The following is an 18,432-nucleotide window of genomic DNA, read 5'->3' as shown; positions in this document are numbered from 1 at the left end:
TTCATTGTAAAACTTTAAAAATACAAATAAGTGTAAAGAAATAAAACCACAGTCCTATCACATAGAGGTAGTCACCAGTAACATTGAGGTGTATTTCTTTTTAGGTGTGTATGTGCATATTTTATACATATGTGTATATGCGTAATATATGTGCTCACATATAGGTGAAAGTATTGTGTATACAACTCACTATTTTTGTTACTTACTGTATGTAGGAGTAACTCCTGAGCAATTAATTCTAAGCTCATGCCTTTTATCTTTTTCCTGGTGCAGGTGATTGCCCCCACCAATGCAGAAGTGCTCCCAACCCTGCCAGAACCGGAATCCTTAGAGCTGAAAAAGCATTTGAAGCAGGTGGGTGAAGAGTGACGAAAAGGAAGGGAGCAGTGGCTACTCTAGGGCAGCCGTAGGCTGTAGCTGTCGTAAGAGCCACTTTCCTTTCAGACGTCAATGGAATAGATTTTCTTAGCTAAGAAGAGGTGTGTCCCATTTCTGGGTGTCAGGATGAATCTCAAAAAGGGCTTTTATTTATTTATTTATTTTTAAGATTTATTTAGTTTTAAGAGAGCATGTGGGGAGAGGGAGGGGCACAGGGAGAGAATCTCAAGCAGGCTTCCCACTGAGCATGGAGCCCACCGCGGGGCTGGAGCCCACTACCTTGAGATCATGACCTGAGCCGAAACTAAGAGTCGGACATTCAACCGACCGAGCCACCCAGGCTCCCCTCATGTCTACCATTCTTTATGGCCTTAGAGCATTCTGTCAGTCTTGTAAGGAAGGAGCTAGTCATTTGGACAATCTGACTCCTTTTATATTTTCCTCTTGAATTGATCTCTAGGTCCCTGTAGAATGCTTTCTTCAAAAATTCCTCTCTTTGGGGCGCCTGGGTGGCTCAGTCGCTAAGCGTCTGCCTTCAGCTCAGGTCATGGTCCCAGGGTCCTGGGATCGAGCCCCACATTGGGCTCCCTGCTCCGCGGGAAACCTGCTTCTCCCTCTCCCACTCCCTCTGCTTCTGTTCCCTCTCTCGCTGTCTCTCTCTCTGTCAAATAAATACAATCTTTAAAAAAAAAAATTCCTCTCTTTGAGTAATCCTTTAAATACACTTTTCACTGATTGATTTTCTTCCTCTTCTGCATGCTGAACACAGTACCTGAAGGTAAAATACGATAGGGTCCTAGTCCTTCGCCCTTTTGTGTGTGTTATGTAGGACCACCAGTAGATGGCTCCGTATTTTTTTATAGGAATCCTTGTTCTCATCTGAAGGGTCTTCAGGAATCTCCGTGTTGTCTTTGTTGCTCAGCGGTACCTCTAGATCTCTGTTTGGGTTTAACTGGGCCATTCTGTAGCATCCCTCTCCCTCTCACTTGCTTCATCCCTGCTGATGTAATATGGTGTCTTGTTACTGCAGAGACTGGTGAGGATTGCAAGCTGAGAAAGTTCTCTGCCTTCCTTTTCTGTGTTTTCATTCTTGATGGTTGCTTTCGTATGACTAATGAGATGGAGAGTTTGATATGTAGAATTGTACTTTAAATGCTTATAGGAGTTAAGATCCCTGGGCTCATTAATCCTGTATTCTTACTCCTGCTACTTGAAGTGTGATTCATGGACCAGCAGCATTACCATTGCCTGAGGTTGTTAAAAGTGCGGGATCACCCCAGATATATTGAACCAGAATCTGCATTTTAACAACATTCCCAGGTGACTCCTCTGCTCATTAATATTTAAGAAGCACTGCTGGTCTAGACCAGTGGTTTTCAAACTGCCCCACGGAGCCTCTGAGGGGCTGATTTAGGCTGGGAACACTGAACATGTGAGGTTCTGGGTTCCTTATGTCCTTCAGAGAAGCTTTACTTTTAAGTGTTTCAGTTGTTTATATTTTCATATAGATTTCAACTGAAACAACATTTCATGGCTAAAATAAATTTGAAAACTATTGCCCTGGGTTCCAGATTTGATCAAGTTGCCTTGAGCTAGGTTGGCTTAAACTGAAAGGCTATATAATTCAGATTATCTTCTAAAGGTTAAAGTATTTGGATTCTTATGTCAAAGGCTCTTTCCTAGGAGGTGAGATTGACCAGCTGCCCAGGAATCTGTATTCCATAGGGGATTTCTTGTTGTTCCACAGGCCCTTGCCAGCATGAGTCTCAACACCCAGCCCATCCTCAATCTGGAGAAATTCCATGAAGGCCAGGAGATCCCCCTTCTCTTGGGAAGACCTTCTAACGACCTGCAGTCCACACCTTCCACTGAATTCAACCCACTCATCTATGGCAATGATGTGGATTCTGTGGATGTTGCAACCAGGTACGACCACCGTGACTGGATAATCACGAGCTCTTAAACTGGGTTCTGCTCTCTCAGTAGTTGCATTTGCCACCTTAGTAATAGCAAAGAGAAGAACTAGTTCCTCATACTCTCAGGCCTTTTAGACCTCGAGTGAAGAAAGAGATTGATGATTGTTTAAGATCCCTCTCCCTTGGATGTTGGAAGCCTCTGAAGTGGTGGCTTGGGGAGGTGGTCTGAGACCTTGGATTGCAGCAGTCCTTACAGTGCAGGGTGTGGGACTCGGATTATCTCACCATCCCCTTTGTCCCCAGAGTGGCCATGGTCCGTTTCTTCAACTCCCCCAACGTGCTGCAGGGCTTTCAGATGCACACACGTACCCTGCGTCTCTTCCCTCGGCCTGTGGTAGCTTTTCAAGCTGGCTCCTTTCTAGCCTCACGTCCCCGGCAGACTCCTTTTGCTGAGAAGCTGGCCAGGACTCAGGCTGTGGAGTACTTTGGAGAATGGATCCTTAACCCCACCAACTATGCCTTCCAGCGAATTCACAACAGTGAGTGCACCTGCCCTCTGCTCTGCCCTGCCCCCTGCTCTGCCCTGCCCCACCTTCTGCCTTTGTCCCCTGATGGCTCTTCCCTTTGCCTTTGCCTTTTCTCATCTTTGACCTGCCCCTTCCATTCCTATTTCGCTTTAGACTTTTTCCTATCTTTCTTTTATGTTTTGCTTGTTTTTTTTCTCCTTGTTGCTAACTGTTCTTTCTTCTCTTTGGGTAGACATGTTTGATCCAGCCCTGATTGGTGACAAGCCAAAGTGGTATGCTCATCAGCTGCAGCCTATCCATTATCGAGTCTACGATAGCAACTCCCAGCTGGCTGAGGCACTGAGTGTGCCCCCAGAGCGCGACTCTGACTCGGACCCCACTGATGACAGGTGAGCAGCAAAACCGCCTTTTAAGGTAAAAAGGCTATCACTAGCCCTTATTGAGCACGGTGGCGAAGTCTCATAGGACTTAGACGTTAGTTAGTCTTTGAAGCCTTGGTTATATTTTGGTTGATTGCTTTGTGTTAGCTTACTTATTTTATCTTGTTCCCTGGCCTTGATTAAAGAGTGCACCTCTTTTTTTTTTTTTTAAGTTTTTTTTTAAAGACTTCTTTATTTGAGAGAGAGAGAGAGAAAGAGCACACGGAGGAGCGGAGGGAGAGGGAGAGAAGCAGACTCTGCTGAGCGCAGAGCCCAACGTGGGGCTCGATCCCCCAACCCTGAAATCATGACCTGAGCCAAAATCAGGAGTCGGATACTTAACCGACTGAGCCACCCAGGCGTCCCCACCCTTTTTTTTAAGTTTTTAATTTTAATTCCAGTGTAGTTAGCATACAGCGTTATATTAGTCTCAGGCATACAGTACAGTGATTCAGCAATTCTACACGTTAGTCAGTGTTTATCGTGATAAACGTACTCTTTAATCCCCATTACCTATTTCACTCCCCACCCTCCTCCTCTCTGGTAGCCGTCAGCTTGTTCTGTATTGTTAAGAGTTTCTTTCTTGGTTTGTCTTTTTTTTTTTTTTTCCTTTGTTCAATTGTTTTGTTTCTTAAATTCTGCATATGGGTGAAATCATATGGTATTTATCTTTCCCTGACTTATTTCACTTAGTATTATACTCTGGCTCCAACCACGTTGTTGCAGATGGCGAGATTTCATTCTTTTTTACGGCTGAGTAATATTCCTGTGTGTGTGTGTGTGTGTGTGTGTGTGTGTATGAGAGTCCTTCCTTTTTTATTCTTCCTACTGCTGATCGCTGATTCCTTTCCCTGCCCCTTTCTTCCGTTCTATTTTTATTTTTGTTTTTATTTTTGTGCTCTTCGCTCTGCAGCGGCAGTGATAGTATGGATTATGATGACTCAAGCTCTTCTTACTCCTCCCTTGGTGACTTTGTCAGTGAAATGATGAAATGTGACATCGATGGTGATACCCCTAGTAAGTGTACTTGGGGGGATTGGCCACGCTGGGCAGGGTTTGGGGCTCTGGGGCCGTGCGGTCTGTACGTGCCACCGGGGGTTTTGGCAGGTGTGGATCCACTGACACACGCAGCCCTGGGGGATGCCAGCGAGGTGGAGATTGATGAGCTGCAGAACCAGAAGGAATCAGAGGAGCCGGGCCCAGACAGCGAACACCCTCAGGAAAACCCGCCGCTGCGCTCCAGCTCCGGTCCCACCACCGGCAGTAGCCCCAGCACGGTCGTCCATGGAGCTACTTCTGTACGTGAGGGCTTGGAAGGATGGACAAGGGTGGGATATGGGCCATGCTTCCCTTAGAAAGTCGAGGCTGAAGCTGTTAATTTGCCTCTTCACATTCTTCCTGTCTTCGTCGCCATAGGTCTCCCAGCTTAGAGCCTAGGAGACACAGTTTTGACCCCAGAAGGAACTCATCGGGCTTTGTTCAGGGCTTAGCTAAGATCCCCCTTGCATAGTTTGTGGACACAGAGAACAGGGGTGTCTCAGAGATCTTTTCTCCCACATTCCCTTGGGATAGGAGATGGGAACTTGATAGACCTGGCTTGGCCCTGCTAAACTGAGAATACAGGAAAGTATCACTGGGCACCGGGTGACCAGTTTTTATTTAATGTGGCCTTTAGGAACCTGCCGACTCAACAGGGGTGGACGATAAGGCAGCAGGAGGTGTCTCCAAGCCCCTCCCTACCGTGCCTCCCAGCACTGGCAAATCGAACGCAGACAGGCGCCAGACAGAATTTGGAGAGGGGTCAGTGCACCGGCGAACCTATGACAATCCATACTTCGAGCCCCAGTATGGCCTTCCCCCTGAGGAAGATGATGATGAGCAGGGGGAAAGTTACACTCCCCGATTCAGCCAACATGTCAATGGCAGTCGGTGAGAGCCTGGGGACTCCTTCTAGATGGGTGACTGAAGGACCTCACTACAGTGGACCCTGGGTGAGGGTTAATCAGGAAGTTGGAGATGTCCGAATGCTCTGGTGGCCCGCCATCCCAAGGTGGTGCTTTGATCTAGACATAGAAGTTGCGGGAAGGGAGCTGTGACGGCAGTGTAGCGTCAGGCCCACACTCCCAAGACTAGGTACCCCTGCCTGGGGCTCACAGGTGCCACTGTGCATTCAAGGGCTCAAAAGCTGCTGCGGCCCAACAGCTTGAAACTGGCAAGCGACTCAGACGCAGAGTCAGACTCTCGAGCAAGCTCACCCACCTCCACCGTCTCCAACACCAGCACCGAGGGCTTCGGGGGCATCATGTCTTTTGCCAGTAAGTGCCTTTAGCTCTCCTGCCTCTGTCCCATTTTCTCTGCAGTAGGGCCTGGCCATGGTGGGTGCTGCTTAGAACTTCAGATGTAGGGCTGGATTGGTGTTATCGAGCCCCAATCCAGGTTGTTTGGGTGACAGTGAATAAAGTATTTTCACGGGTAAAGGACAGGCACAGATTAGTCTCTATCTTTATCCCCAGAGGTTTCAGTCTATCCCAGGTAAGATAGCTGGTCAACTGAGAAAGAGTCATTGTATTGAACGTCATATATTTTGTGGAAATAAAGTGGTCAAATTTGATTTGGGTTCTGTATGTAATACCTTCTTTGCCTGGTGAAGGACTTTTTCGTGAACACACTTTGAAATCTACATGAGGTTGACTTTTGTGCCTAGAGAGTATTTCCAGAAATGAGGGGTGGTGTCAGTCAAAGATTGAGGACAGACCAGGGACCAGATAATTATGATTGTGAGTTTTTTCAGAAGCCAGGTAGGGACAGCACCAACTTCTGACCAAAAGTGCATTAACTGTCAGCTTTCATGCTGAGTTAGCAGTTGATGAGAGACTTGGCTATTACCAGGGGAGGTGGTCAGAGAAAGTTGTTACTGGGTTTTGAGCCATCCTGGCAGTTGCCCTATATTATAGACTTGGTCCTTTCTATGGTAGATCAGAGGTACTGGGATTACGTTCGAAAAGGAGAAAGATGGAAATGATGGTACAGTCGTCAGCTTTGATTCCTTATGCTCCTAACTGCTCGCTCTCCCACCCTCCCCTTGACAGGCAGCCTATATCGGAACCACAGTACAAGCTTCAGTCTTTCAAACCTCACACTGCCCACCAAAAGTGCCCGAGAGAAGACCACACCCTTCCCCAGTCTGAAAGGTAACTACAGCCCTCCTTCCGCCGAACCAGGATTCTCCGGGAGCTATTTCAGGCCTCTGGGTGCTTGTCAGGAGCCCTGTTGTGATGACTCATTTGATCTGGCTGTGGCCCCTCATACCGCTTCTCATGGCTTTCGTTGCACATGATGGGCTCTGACTGGTTTTCAGATGGAAACGATCTTCATAGCTGAAGGGAAGGCCCTGTTATTCATTTAGGATAAGAGCAACTGTGAGATTACTGCTGCTTCTGGGGGATCCATAATTAACACAGGGATCATCAGCTGCCACCACTCATCTGCCGGGTTCCTACTGCATGAACAGAGGAGGAACTCCATCCCAGGGAGCTGGCCTGCTGGGGGTGGTTGCGAGAGCCTGGCGGTGTTCATAGAGCCAAGAAGCCTCTTACTTTGGCTTCATGTCGATGGGCCCTGTGGGTGGGCCAGGTGGTATTTGGTTGGCTTCTAAGAGCAGTTAAGACCTTATTTGATTTTCATTTGTGATCTCGGAGCGTCTGAAGGGCTCTTCAGAATTTACTCTATTGACATTTGTTTTCTCTAGCTATTGTGCTGAAATATTTAATTACAGTAGAAAGCATAGTGAGAAGCAGCTCTGTATATATTTTAACTGACTTCTCTCCTCAGTGCTTAAAAACTTCAGGAATCAAAGGAGTGTTCTCTGGTGGGGATGGGAACATAGGGTAGGTAGGCAGAGGGACATAGTAGCTAGAGGTGTAGGGCGCAAATTCACCCACGACTCAGTAGCTTAGGGGTGGAAAAGTGTTAGCGTCCCTGGCTTTGATGCAGTTGGGGAGGAAAGTAGTTGAAATGCCTTCATCGCATGCTGATGCTTCACTTCATTTATTGTCCTTCTTGCTCCCATCTGCCTCCCATCCTCACACCCCCGCCCCACTTCCCATGACAGCATCTGCAAGATGGGTCTCCTCTCCCTGCATACCCGGCAGGCCCTCTGGACCCCTGTGCTAGATGTTTCATGAAAACCAGCAGTCCCTCTTTCATGCATGTGCCTGTGTAGTACCTGAGGTCCCTCATGTCATTTACCCTGCCCCTGGCTTTTAGAGACCATAGTCTTAAGGATGGTCTTTCCTAGAGCCTTGGTGGTTTCCTGATCTCTTGGCTTCCAGCTCTGAGGTGCCTGAGAACTAAGGTCATGTGCACTAAGCTTTGGGAGAATCCTCAGATTGTCTGACTTACAGCTCCGTTGAGGGGAACAGGGGTTGTGGTATCATGGTGCACCTACTAATTGTGTATTTTGTGTCCCAGTATTTGGGCTAAATACTCTAATGGAGATTGTTACTGAAGCCGGCCCCGGGAGTGGTGAAGGTGGGTCTTACCCGTGAGCTGTGCATGATCTTTTTTTCCTAGCATCTTCTGTGCCTGCCTGAGGGCCGTCCTCCTCATGGGGCAAGCAGTATCACATGAGTGACCTGCCTTGCCCCGTCCCCCGTGACGCCCGTGCTTGCCCATGGGCGTGCTGCTGGTGCATGTGGAGTGGCCTGAGTCTCCATCCCCACCTCCTCCACGTTGCCATGGCTGGTTTCTACCTATGTGTGATGCCCCGGGGCCACCCTCACCCAGCCCTTCTGGGGAATGGGTGTGGAACGTGGCTCCCCAGGGCGGTGCTGACACACGCTACTCTCATTCCTACCTTCCTGGCTATAGGAAACAGGAGGGCCTTAGTGGACCAGAAGTCGTCTGTTATTAAACACAGCCCAACAGTGAAAAGAGAGCCTCCATCACCTCAGGGTCGATCCAGCAATTCTAGGTAATAAATGGCTGAGCTATTTTGGAAGTTCTGTGCTAGAGGTTGCGATTCCTGTACCACTTTAGGGATGCTCAGGAGTGGGAGAGCACCTCTCAGTTGGGTAGATGAAATCAGTTCTTGCGCGCACTGCCCATTCTGACTGAATCCCCACGTGACGGTAGTAGCCCACGCCAGCGAGGAGAATGAAACCACAGTGCTGGGTACGCGGGGTGGGGGGGTGGGCAGGGGGTGCAGGGGACTTGGACGCCTAGAGACATGGCTTTGTGTTTCGCCCCTGGAGGCAAGCATCTAGTCTGGTGAAGTGGGGGGAGTGCTCTGCACAGAAGCTGATGACCACAGAAGTGGTGTGTGGACCCCATAGTGAGAACCAGCAGTTCCTGAAGGAGGTGGTCCACAGCGTGCTGGATGGCCAGGGCGTTGGCTGGCTCAACATGAAAAAGGTGCGTCGGCTACTGGAGAGTGAGCAACTGCGAGTCTTTGTCCTGAGCAAGCTGAACCGCACAGTGCAGTCAGAGGATGATGCCCGGCAGGATGCCATCCCCGACGTGGTCAGTGTCTGGGGTGGGGAGCTGGAATCAGCTGGAAGAGGGACCTGGACATCAAAGGTAGTTTTGCCAACTCTCACCCCTGGCTTGTTGTTGCAGGAGATCAGTCGAAAGGTGTACAAGGGAATGTTAGACCTGCTCAAGTGCACGGTACTCAGCCTGGAGCAGTCCTATGCCCACGCAGGTCTGGGTGGCATGGCCAGCATCTTTGGGCTTCTGGAGATTGCCCAGACCCACTACTATAGTAAAGGTAGGATCACACTGGCTGGGCCAGCGCCGTCCACAACTCTCGCACTGATCTCCAACGAAAGGGAACTTGTTCTTTTACAAGTTTCCCAGGGCCAGGCTGCTTCCCATCAGGCTTCGGGATTTTATTTTTTAATGCACGTTTGTCTGTACTGGGTATTTTTCTGTCACGAAAAAGATGTCCGCTTTTCTTTCCTTGCACTTCTTCCATTCTCCATCCTCCTGCAGCCTTGCTTCTCCCGCCTCACTCCCATAGCTCGATTCCCACCTACTGTCTCTTTTGACCTCTTTCTCTATTCGATCTTTTCCTAGAACCAGACAAGCGGAAGAGAAGTCCAACAGAGAGTGTAAATACCCCAGTTGGCAAGGATCCTGGCCTGGCTGGGCGGGGGGACCCAAAGGCTACGGCACAGCTGAGAGTTCCGCAGCTGGGACCTTGGGCGCCAAGTGCTGCAGGAAAGGGTCCTAAAGAACTGGACACCAGAAGTTTAAAGGAAGAGAACTTTGTAGCATCTGTTGGTATGTATCACTGTGTTTGGTGTGGTGGAGAGAGGGTTCTGGCTTCTTAAATACCTCTCCCTCCTTTCAATTCATCCAGAATCCTGCCTTTCTTTTCCCCCATGCTTTGCTTTCTAGAGAGGGAGATAGGTCTGCGTCCATTTCTGATGGTATTTCTTTGTACTTTTTTTATCCCTTATGCTTTCTTTATAGGCACCCCCACCTACGTCTTAGAGGAAGAAGGGAAGTTTTGCTTAGAAGGCTCAGTGAGGTTTAGTGCAGGGAGTCTGAGCTCTATTCCTGGTCCCTCTTTTTATTTACATCTGAATTTCTTCACACAGTGGAGAGCCATGTGAGCTCCTGGAAGCTGTAAGAAAGTTTATAGATGCATCTTTGGTCTATAAAATTATGATCGTCTGGGCCGGTTTACCCCCATCCAACCATGACACTACCCTCAAATTTGCTTCTCTGGGGATGTCCAGCAACCTCATTTCCCTGGGCTCTAGGCCTCAAGGTATAGATTTCTGAATCAGCTTTTCTTTAAACCTTTCCTTACTGGACTTGATTAAGAGCTTGTTTACGTTGAATGTTTCTCCATTCCCCCTAAGGCAGTCCCTTAGTGAGCTTTCTGGGTGACACCTCCACTTGACCCCCTCTGTACTTGACCTTGGGTCATCTAGGTTGTGCGTTTCTTTGTCTGGTTCTGTTTCCGTGGGCATTATGCTTCTAATGGATGCTTCTTTGCCACACCATTAGCAGTTGTCTTGTGCTCCCATAAATGGTGATGAAGCACCAGTTTCCTTCGTTGGGGAGCTCCCCTTCTCTAGCCAGCAGAACAGTGTCCTAGAGGCGGTCAACCCTGCCTTTCTCCTGCCTGATGTGATGTTCTAGAAAAAGTACCCACCCGTAAGTCTGAAGGCCTGGAGTTTTAGTCCTGTATCTGCTTCCAGCTAGGAATGAGACTTTGGGCAAAGCATTTCCTCTCTCAGGGTCTCTGTCTCCTCATCTGGGAAACGAGGAGATCGGATTAAGTAGATACTCAAGTTCTTCCAGGAAAAGAATGCTATCATCGGTATTCTCTCTTCTTTACCCCAACAAATATGCTATTCTTGACCATTTCGTGTTCTCTGTCACTTTTACCGGAAGCATTTTTCCTGATGACTGGCTAAGAATGGGTCACTTGGCAGGGAAGACTGATTTTGGGCTGAATTGGATTTTTTGGTAGTGGCAAGGAGGGATGCTAACTGCCTGCCTGAGTGGCCTCTGTCCAGTCCAGCAAATCAAACAGATTGGTGCTCACGCTTCCGAACCCCTTTGGCTGGTTGAGGTGATCATCTGTCTTCTCTGGAATCTTTAAAAATTGTTGTTGCCCAGCTCATTTAGCAGAGAGAGCATGGCGTGGTGGAAGTTTAAACTGGTCCTGAGTTACATGACCTTGAGCAAAGTGCTCCATCCTTGTTAGGATCAGTTTCCTCAGGCCAAAATGGAGCAGCTTGAGCGAAGGCAGCTCCATCTCTCATGTTCCGCAGGGTTTTTACTACCACTTTCAGGCTCGGGTTAGGAATTTAGAGTCTTTAGTCCGTGAGTGGGGGAGGGGGGCTTTAGCTCTCTTGATTGTTAACCCCCCAAAATGAAGATCTCTTTATCTCTTGATTTGTAATCCTGTGCCTGAGACTGAATCAGCTTGGGTGGGTGGGTTTCCATTCTGTCTGACCAGCCTCTGACTCTGTCTGTCTTTCTCTCCTGCTTACATTGCATCTGGGGTAGAATTGTGGAACAAGCACCAGGAAGTGAAAAAGCAAAAAGCTTTGGAAAAACAGAGTAAGGAACAAATGCCCCTTCCTGTTCCCAAATCTCCCATACCTGCCAACTCCCCAGGCCCAGTTGGGGCAGGCTCCCTTTGTCAGCCCCACCCCAAATTTGCTTTTGGGAGGTATTTGGAATAAAAGCAGGTAGGTGGTATGTGACTCACAGGTATGTGACTTGTAGGCTGCTTCTTTCCCCCTCTCCTAGCAATCAGGCGGTAATCAGGGCGTCTACTGAGTAAAGTCCCTTAGAACGTGGTTCCCTATTGCTCCAGAGTTGGTGGGGAGAATGTTTGCCTATTTCAGTGCCCCTCATTGGCTGGTATCTCCCTCACCCATTAGAAGGCCTGTGGGCACAGTTGGCAGAGATGGTTGCTGTCCCTCCGTGTTGAGTCCGTAGCTTCCCAGCTCTCTCTGGTGGCTTGCCTAGGCACGCTTTCTTGCTTTCTGTCATTCTGTCCTTCTGCCATACCATTGTGGGTGGGTGGGGAAAAAACGAGGGTGGTTTTTATCTCAAATGTGGAAAGGTGTAGGGTTGGGGTAGTCAGTGTCCACAGAAACAGCTGGTGTTTCTATGTCTCGTTGGGCCTGTCCTTTTCTAGCCCCTTTAGACACCTTTGTTGGGGAATCACTGAGTGACCTGGGGACCCTCAATTGATTTCACACTCCAGGGAAGCTCCAACTCTGAGTATAGGGGAATGTAGTTTAGACATTTGTTTGTGGAGCTTTCTGTCTTAGAATGATTTGCTGAGAAATTTCTCAGGTTGTGAGAGAAGGCTGCAGAACCCCTTGAGACCAGGTTCAATTTGTCCTACTTGGGTCTTAAGGCATGTGGGGACTTCTTCCGGTGGCCTGATGTGGAGGCAGTCCCTGGAAAGGTGACTGGGGCTTGCTGAGGTCTGGGACCTGGCTGTGTGCTGTCCCACTCCCCTCACCAGCCTGCCCCTGGCCTTTGTGTATGGAGTGACAGAGGTTTTCCCCTACCCAGGGCCCGAAGTAATCAAACCCGTCTTTGACCTTCGTGAGACAGACGAGAAAAAGTCCCAGATCAGCGCGGACAGTGGCGTGAGCCTGACATCTGGTTCCCAGGTTTGTGACAACCTTGTTGTGAATTACAGCGTCAAAACAACATGCATGCCCAGTGATGAGAGAATGATGAAATAAGTGTAATATATCTACATAATACGATACTAGTATCTACTGAAGACTGTGTTTCCAAAAATTTAGTGACATGGGAAGATGTTTTACAAAGCTACATGCAGTATGATTCCCATTTTATTTTTAAAATGTATGTAGAAAAGACTGAAAGGAAGTATACTAAAACCTTAACAGTGATTAATGTTAGTGGTAGGTTTATGGCTTATTTTTGTTTCCGTATTCTTTCATGTATTTTCTATAGTAAGCATGTATTTCTTTAATGTTCATTATTTTTTGTCATGCAAGTCATGTATATCTTATATTCAGGAAAAAAATAAACTTCTCATGACCTGTTTAGGGATGATAATAGTAGGTTGGGGTTGAGAAGAAGGAAGAAGACACAGTATTTCTTAGGGAAATGAGAGTAGATGGGACACCTCCTCTAATGTGTCTGAGTTCCCGTGTCGTTTCAGAGGACTGATCCAGACTCTGTCATTGGTGTGAGTCCAGCTGTTATGATCCGAAGCTCAAGTCAGGACTCTGAAGTTAGCACCGTGGTAGGGGAACACCACATTGGCATCTTGAGGGGTGGGGGTGTGAGTTCCCGTTTGGAAAAGGGGGCTGCTTTCTCCTTTGGAGGCTCTTAGTCTCATGTCAGCTTGGTTCCCATGGTGGAGATGCTCACCTGGCGTAGGTCTGTGTGCGTGGGATCAGACCCTGAGATTTCACCCAGGGCTTCTCAACTTGTAAAGAAGGTACTTCCAGAGGCTACCTGACACACCTTTGACGTTCAGTGCCCTTTTTTTTTTTAATGGCAGTAGAGAGTTCTAACAGCTGGGCATTTCTGCAAACCCTTCGCTGGGGACTATCCCTTACTACCTTTCTTTCCTTGCCAGGTGAGTAATAGCTCTGGAGAGACCCTTGGAGCAGACAGTGACCTGAGCAGCAATGCAGGTGATGGGCCAGGCGGTGAGGGCAGCGCCCACTTGGCAAGCTCTCGGGGCACCTTGTCTGATAGTGAGATTGAGACCAACTCTGCTACCAGCACCATCTTTGTAAGTTTGGTTTACTAACAAAAGGAGATCATTTCTCTCATGAGAGGGGAGTGGGTTAGAAAAGAATGAAACATTAGGGACAATTAGAAGGAAAAGAGGAAGTAAGGAGTGGATTATCCCCATATATTTGGCTTCAAAGAAAATGTTTTCTAAGGCTTTTTTTTAGAGTTATTTTACTCTATGATCTGGGGCTTTTAGGACCCTCTCCTGAATCACTGATGAGTCAGGCTCCCCGCCCAGTCAGATCAGGGCTTCAAATCCTGGGTAGCAGTTATCCCTGTATTTACAGTAGACAAGGTGATAGGTGTCCTTGTGGCAATGCCAGGACAACAGCGACTCTCCTTTCGTGTCAGTCTGCCTCTTGCTGGGGGATAGTTTGGTTTTATTCCGGCCACTTCCGGTGCTATATTTATATAGCACTTTTTTTGTTTTAGACATTTGTTTGACGGAGAGAGAGAGAGGGAACACAAGCCGAGGGAGAGGGAGAAGCAGACTCCCCTCTGAGCTGGGAGCTGGACGCGGGGCTCCATCCCAGGACCCTGGGATCATGACCTGAGCCGAAGGCAGACGCTTAACCGACTGAGCCACCCAGGCGCCCCTATTTATATAGCACTTTAAAATAGCATTTTATTGGGGCGCCTGGGTGGCTCAGTCATTAGGCGTCTGCCTTCGGCTCAGGTCATGGTCCCAGGGTCCTGGGATCGAGCCCCGTATCGGGCTCCCTGCTCCGCGGGAAGCCTGCTTCTCCCTCTCCCACTCCCCCTGCTTGTGTTTCCTCTCTCGCTGTGTCTCTCTCTCTGTCAAATAAGTAAATAAAATCTTAAAAAAAAAAAAAAAGCCAGTGATCAGTTGGAATTAAAGTAATTCTGTTTAGTCCTTGCCTTTAGACACACTGCATTTTGGTGTATACGTACCTCTTTAGGCAGCATTAAGCACTCTGATACACTTGTCACTTTATTAGAGTTGAGAATCAATATTATTTTTTTTTTTTTAAGATTTTATTTATTTATTTATTTGAGAGAGAGAGAGAAACAGCATGAGAGGGGATAGGGTCAGAGGGAGAAGCAGGCTCCCCGCTGAGCCGGGAGCCCGATGTGGGACTCGATCCCAGGACTCTGGGATCATGACCTGAGCCGAAGGCAGTCGCTTAACCAACTGAGCCACCCAGGCGCCCCCCCCTTTTTTTTTAAAGATTTTATTTATTTGACAGAGAGAGAGACACAGCGAGAGAGGGAACACAAGCAGGGGGAGTGGGAGAGAGAGAAGCAGGCTTCCCGCGGAGCAGGGAGCCCGATGCGGGGCTCGATCCCAGGATCCTGGGATCATGACCTGAGCCGAAGGCAGACGCTTAACGACTGAGCCACCCAGGCGCCCCAAGAATCAGTATTCTTTTTTAAATAATTTTTTAAAAGATTTTATTTGAGCGAGAGAAAGTGAGAGAGAGAGAGAGAGAGAGAGCACAAGCAGGGGGAGGGAGAAGCAGACTCCCCGCTGAGCAGGGAGCCCCATGCAGGGCTTGATCCCAGGACCTGGAGACCATGACCTGAGCCAAAGGCAGACACTTAACTGAGTGAGCCACCCAGGCGCCCTGAGAATGGATATTCCTTATAGGAGCTTATAAGTCCTTATCTTTGGTTTGTGGGGCGAATGGAAGATGAAATTTAAAGTATTTAACACTGGTGATCATTCCCACCCTCAGGGCTTTCTGTGTATGTTTCTAATAGAGGAAATGACATCCCTGAGCAAAGGTAGAGCATGAGATTGAGGGTCAGCAGAGTCGTTCGAGTTAATAGACCTTAACTCTCCTTGAGTCTAAATAGGCCATTTTATTGAGAGTATTTTAAATCCTTCTAGCGTGCCTCCATTCTGGATGTTAAGATAGACATTATGGGATAGCAGTCTTTCAAGAAGCCATTCAGCTGTATGCTGCCTTTCCTGGCACCTTCCTGGGACAAATTCTTACTTGTTCTGTGCTGGTGGGCAAGGGCTGTTTTTGTACAGTTGAGTTGCTGAGAACAATTACCTAAATTTCTTGGCTCAAAAAAAAGGCTGTTTTATCAAGAAATGAGTTCTATGAAGTCAGTATGGTCCACTGAACAAAGAACTAGGCTGTGAACCTGTAGACTGGCATGTAGACACACTAATTAGGTGTTGCCTAATAACCTTTGATCAATCGCTTCTCCGCTTAGGCTGTCTCATGAGTTGTGAAATGGGCATGAAATTTGCCTCTTACCCACTTGAAATCTTTTTTGAATGAATAGAAAGTCTAATATTGCAGAAATGGCAGGTAAAGTTAGTGATTTTTCTAAGGGCCAGATATTTCTAAGAGATGGTAGGAAAAAGGAAATTAACATTTATCCAATACCAACCATGTGCCAGGCATTGTTAAGTGCTTTATATGTATTTTCTAATTTAATTCCCGTAATGGTCCTAAGAAGTAGATACTATATAACCTTCCTTTTACAGGTGAGGAAAACGAGACTCAGAGAAGCTAAGTTTTATGCCTCAGGTCACACAGCTAATAAGAGACAGGGATCTGAACCTTGGTCAGTCTGACTTCAAAACCAGTGTTTTTTTCTGTTGCATCATGCTGCCACAGAGGATTTGCCTCTTATTTATTTATTTTTAAGAACAAAGAGTCTTACAGAGACTAAAGGGTAAAGATAAGCAGAATGAAAACGCAATTGCATGTTTTAGGAGGCAGTAACAGAAATCAGCATTATCAGATTGACTTCTGGTCAAATCCTTGGGGCAAGCACAGTAGCAAAAGCAGGACTGCTAGAGTACGTGTTACTAACGGAGGGTAATGGGTGTGTGGGCCTCTTAATGCGCTGCGCGGCTTACTTTGCCCTGTCCGTCGGTACCTTGGTCAGCTGACCTATCACTTCTTTGTAGGGGAAAGCCCATAACTTGAAGCCAAGTGTCAAGGAGAAGCTGGTGGGCAGCCCAGTTCGCTCGTCTGAAGATGTAAGCCAGCGAGTCTATCTCTACGAGGGACTCTTAGGTGAGACACAGACTGGGAAGGCCTCTTGCACTGGAGGAAAGCTGGACTCAGATGGGGAAGAGGGTGGCACCAAACGGGTAGCTGCTCAGCTCTGTGCTGATCTCAGTGCTGATGTTAGAGGGCGTGTTTATATCTGAAGAAGGTGACTTACTGGGTCTGGAAAAAGCCGTAGGTGAGCACTAGAAGAGACTGGATTTTGGTATTAATCAACAGCCTCTGTCTTTCTGTCTGTCTGTCTTTCCTTTCTTGCTACCATGGTCCTTCCTGCTCACAAATTGGCAGGAAGGGACAAAGGATCGATGTGGGACCAGTTAGAGGATGCGGCTATGGAGACCTTTTCTATAAGTAACCACCTTTCTTTGTGTGCTGTGTTCCTCCCTCCTCCTTGGGAGGGGCTGGGCCTCACTTGGAGGAGCTGGGGCTGGTGGCAGAAATGTTAGTTCTGGGGTGGAGAGGCTCACGTTTGCTTTGTCCTAGAATTTGTCCCTTTTATCTGGAGTTTACTCTTTACTTTGGTTTGGCAGCTGTATTCTTTATATGTTAAATAAGCCCCTAGAAAAATTCCGTTCCATGCAGGCAAAGAACGTTCTACTTTATGGGACCAAATGCAGTTCTGGGAAGATGCATTCTTAGATGCTGTGATGTTGGAGAGAGAAGGAATGGGTATGGACCAGGGTCCCCAGGAAATGATCGACAGGTATGAGACTTAGTAAACACTTGGAAAATGCAAATTCAGCCTCTTCCAAGTTAGTTCTGTGATCTCCCACCTGAGGGCCGACTTGTCACTGGTCTCCTGCTTAGGTACCTGTCCCTGGGAGAACATGACCGGAAGCGCCTGGAGGATGATGAAGATCGTTTGCTGGCCACGCTTTTGCATAACCTCATCTCCTACATGCTACTGATGAAGGTAATGTCGATTTCACTTGTGCCTAGCTACTGCTGATGCCGGAAGGGCGAGGCTTGTTCCTGTGACCTAAATTCTGGGGCACTTGGGAAGCTGTCAGAGCATCTTACGAGGGCTCTCTTCCTGACTGAAAGTGTGAGGTCTCTCTGCAGCTCACACATGACCCATTTGTCTGAAGCTGCCAGGCTATTGTGCTAAGGAATGTTGTAAAGATGATTGGTGATTCCATACCATTTGTTTATTTTGAATTTTATTTTGTTTTTATTTAAAAAAATTTTGGGGGGGCACATGAGTGGCTCAGTCGGTTAAGCATCTGCCTTCGGCTCAGGTCATGATCCCAGAGTCCCGGGATCGAGCCTTGCATCGGGCTCCCTGCTCAGCAGGGAGCCTGCTTCTCCCTCTGTCCCTCACCTTGCTTGTGCTCTCTCGCTCTCAAATAAATAAATAAAATATATTTTTTAAATAAATAAAAAATTTAAAAAATATTTTTAAGTCCAGCATGGTGCTCAAACTCACAACCCCAAGATTAAGAGTTGTACACTTGGGGCACCTGGGTGACACAGTCGGTTAAGCTTCCGACTCTTGGTTTCGGCTCAGGTCATGATCTCAGGGTCGTGGGATTGAGCCATGTATCGGGTTCTGCACTCAGCATAGCGTCTGCTTGGGACTTTCTTCCTCTCCCTCTGTCCCTCCCTGCCCCACTCTCTTTCTCTCTAAAATAAATAAACAGGGGCACCTTGGTGGCACAGTTGGTTCAGTGTGTGACTCTCAGTTTCGGCTCAGGTCGTGATCTCAGGGTCATGGGATTGAGTCCCGCATCACGCTCCCCGCTCAGTGGGAAGTCTCCCTTTCTCTTCCCTCTGCTTTTCCCTTTCTCTCTCCCTCTGCCCCACCTTGCGCACTTGCATGCTCTCTTTCAAAAATAAATGAATAAATCTTTAAAATAAGTAAATGATCTTTTTGAAAAAAGAGTTGCATACTCTACCAAGTTTTGAATTTTATTTTTATTTACTTATTTATTTTTAA

General features: G+C 47.7%; 1 protein-coding gene across 50 annotated transcripts in view; it reads left to right on the top strand.

Moving 5' to 3' along the window:
• MADD (MAP kinase activating death domain) overlaps window positions 1-18,432 on the top strand; it is a 39,805-nt gene that overhangs the window by 7,133 nt on the left and 14,240 nt on the right. For 2 of the 50 annotated variants that reach the window (XM_036105060.2, XM_036105031.2), the window contains exons 7-28: window positions 274-354; window positions 2,126-2,304; window positions 2,598-2,833; window positions 3,054-3,210; window positions 4,154-4,257; window positions 4,348-4,538; window positions 4,916-5,040; window positions 5,416-5,555; window positions 6,330-6,431; window positions 7,711-7,770; window positions 8,110-8,212; window positions 8,574-8,760; window positions 8,857-9,007; window positions 9,316-9,522; window positions 11,269-11,322; window positions 12,295-12,395; window positions 12,917-12,988; window positions 13,340-13,498; window positions 16,394-16,502; window positions 16,785-16,847; window positions 17,079-17,199; window positions 17,304-17,409. In XM_036105060.2, the coding sequence (XP_035960953.2) occupies window positions 274-354; window positions 2,126-2,304; window positions 2,598-2,833; window positions 3,054-3,210; window positions 4,154-4,257; window positions 4,348-4,538; window positions 4,916-5,040; window positions 5,416-5,555; window positions 6,330-6,431; window positions 7,711-7,770; window positions 8,110-8,212; window positions 8,574-8,760; window positions 8,857-9,007; window positions 9,316-9,522; window positions 11,269-11,322; window positions 12,295-12,395; window positions 12,917-12,988; window positions 13,340-13,498; window positions 16,394-16,502; window positions 16,785-16,847; window positions 17,079-17,199; window positions 17,304-17,409 (2,808 nt within the window). Of the gene's footprint in view, window positions 1-273; window positions 355-2,125; window positions 2,305-2,597; window positions 2,834-3,053; window positions 3,211-4,153; window positions 4,258-4,347; window positions 4,539-4,915; window positions 5,170-5,415; window positions 5,556-6,329; window positions 6,432-7,710; window positions 7,771-8,109; window positions 8,213-8,573; window positions 8,761-8,856; window positions 9,008-9,315; window positions 9,523-11,268; window positions 11,323-12,294; window positions 12,396-12,916; window positions 13,001-13,339; window positions 13,499-16,393; window positions 16,503-16,784; window positions 16,848-17,078; window positions 17,200-17,303; window positions 17,410-18,432 lie in introns of all 50 variants that reach the window. The other 48 variants (XM_078058060.1, XM_078058040.1, XM_078058047.1 and 45 more) reach the window with 32 other exon arrangements.

Source organism: Halichoerus grypus, chromosome 11, assembly GCF_964656455.1.
Source record: "Halichoerus grypus chromosome 11, mHalGry1.hap1.1, whole genome shotgun sequence".
Classification (NCBI taxonomy): Eukaryota; Metazoa; Chordata; class Mammalia; order Carnivora; family Phocidae; genus Halichoerus; species Halichoerus grypus.
Note: the sequence above shows the minus strand (reverse complement) of the source record. Positions and strands in the feature narration are given on the sequence as shown.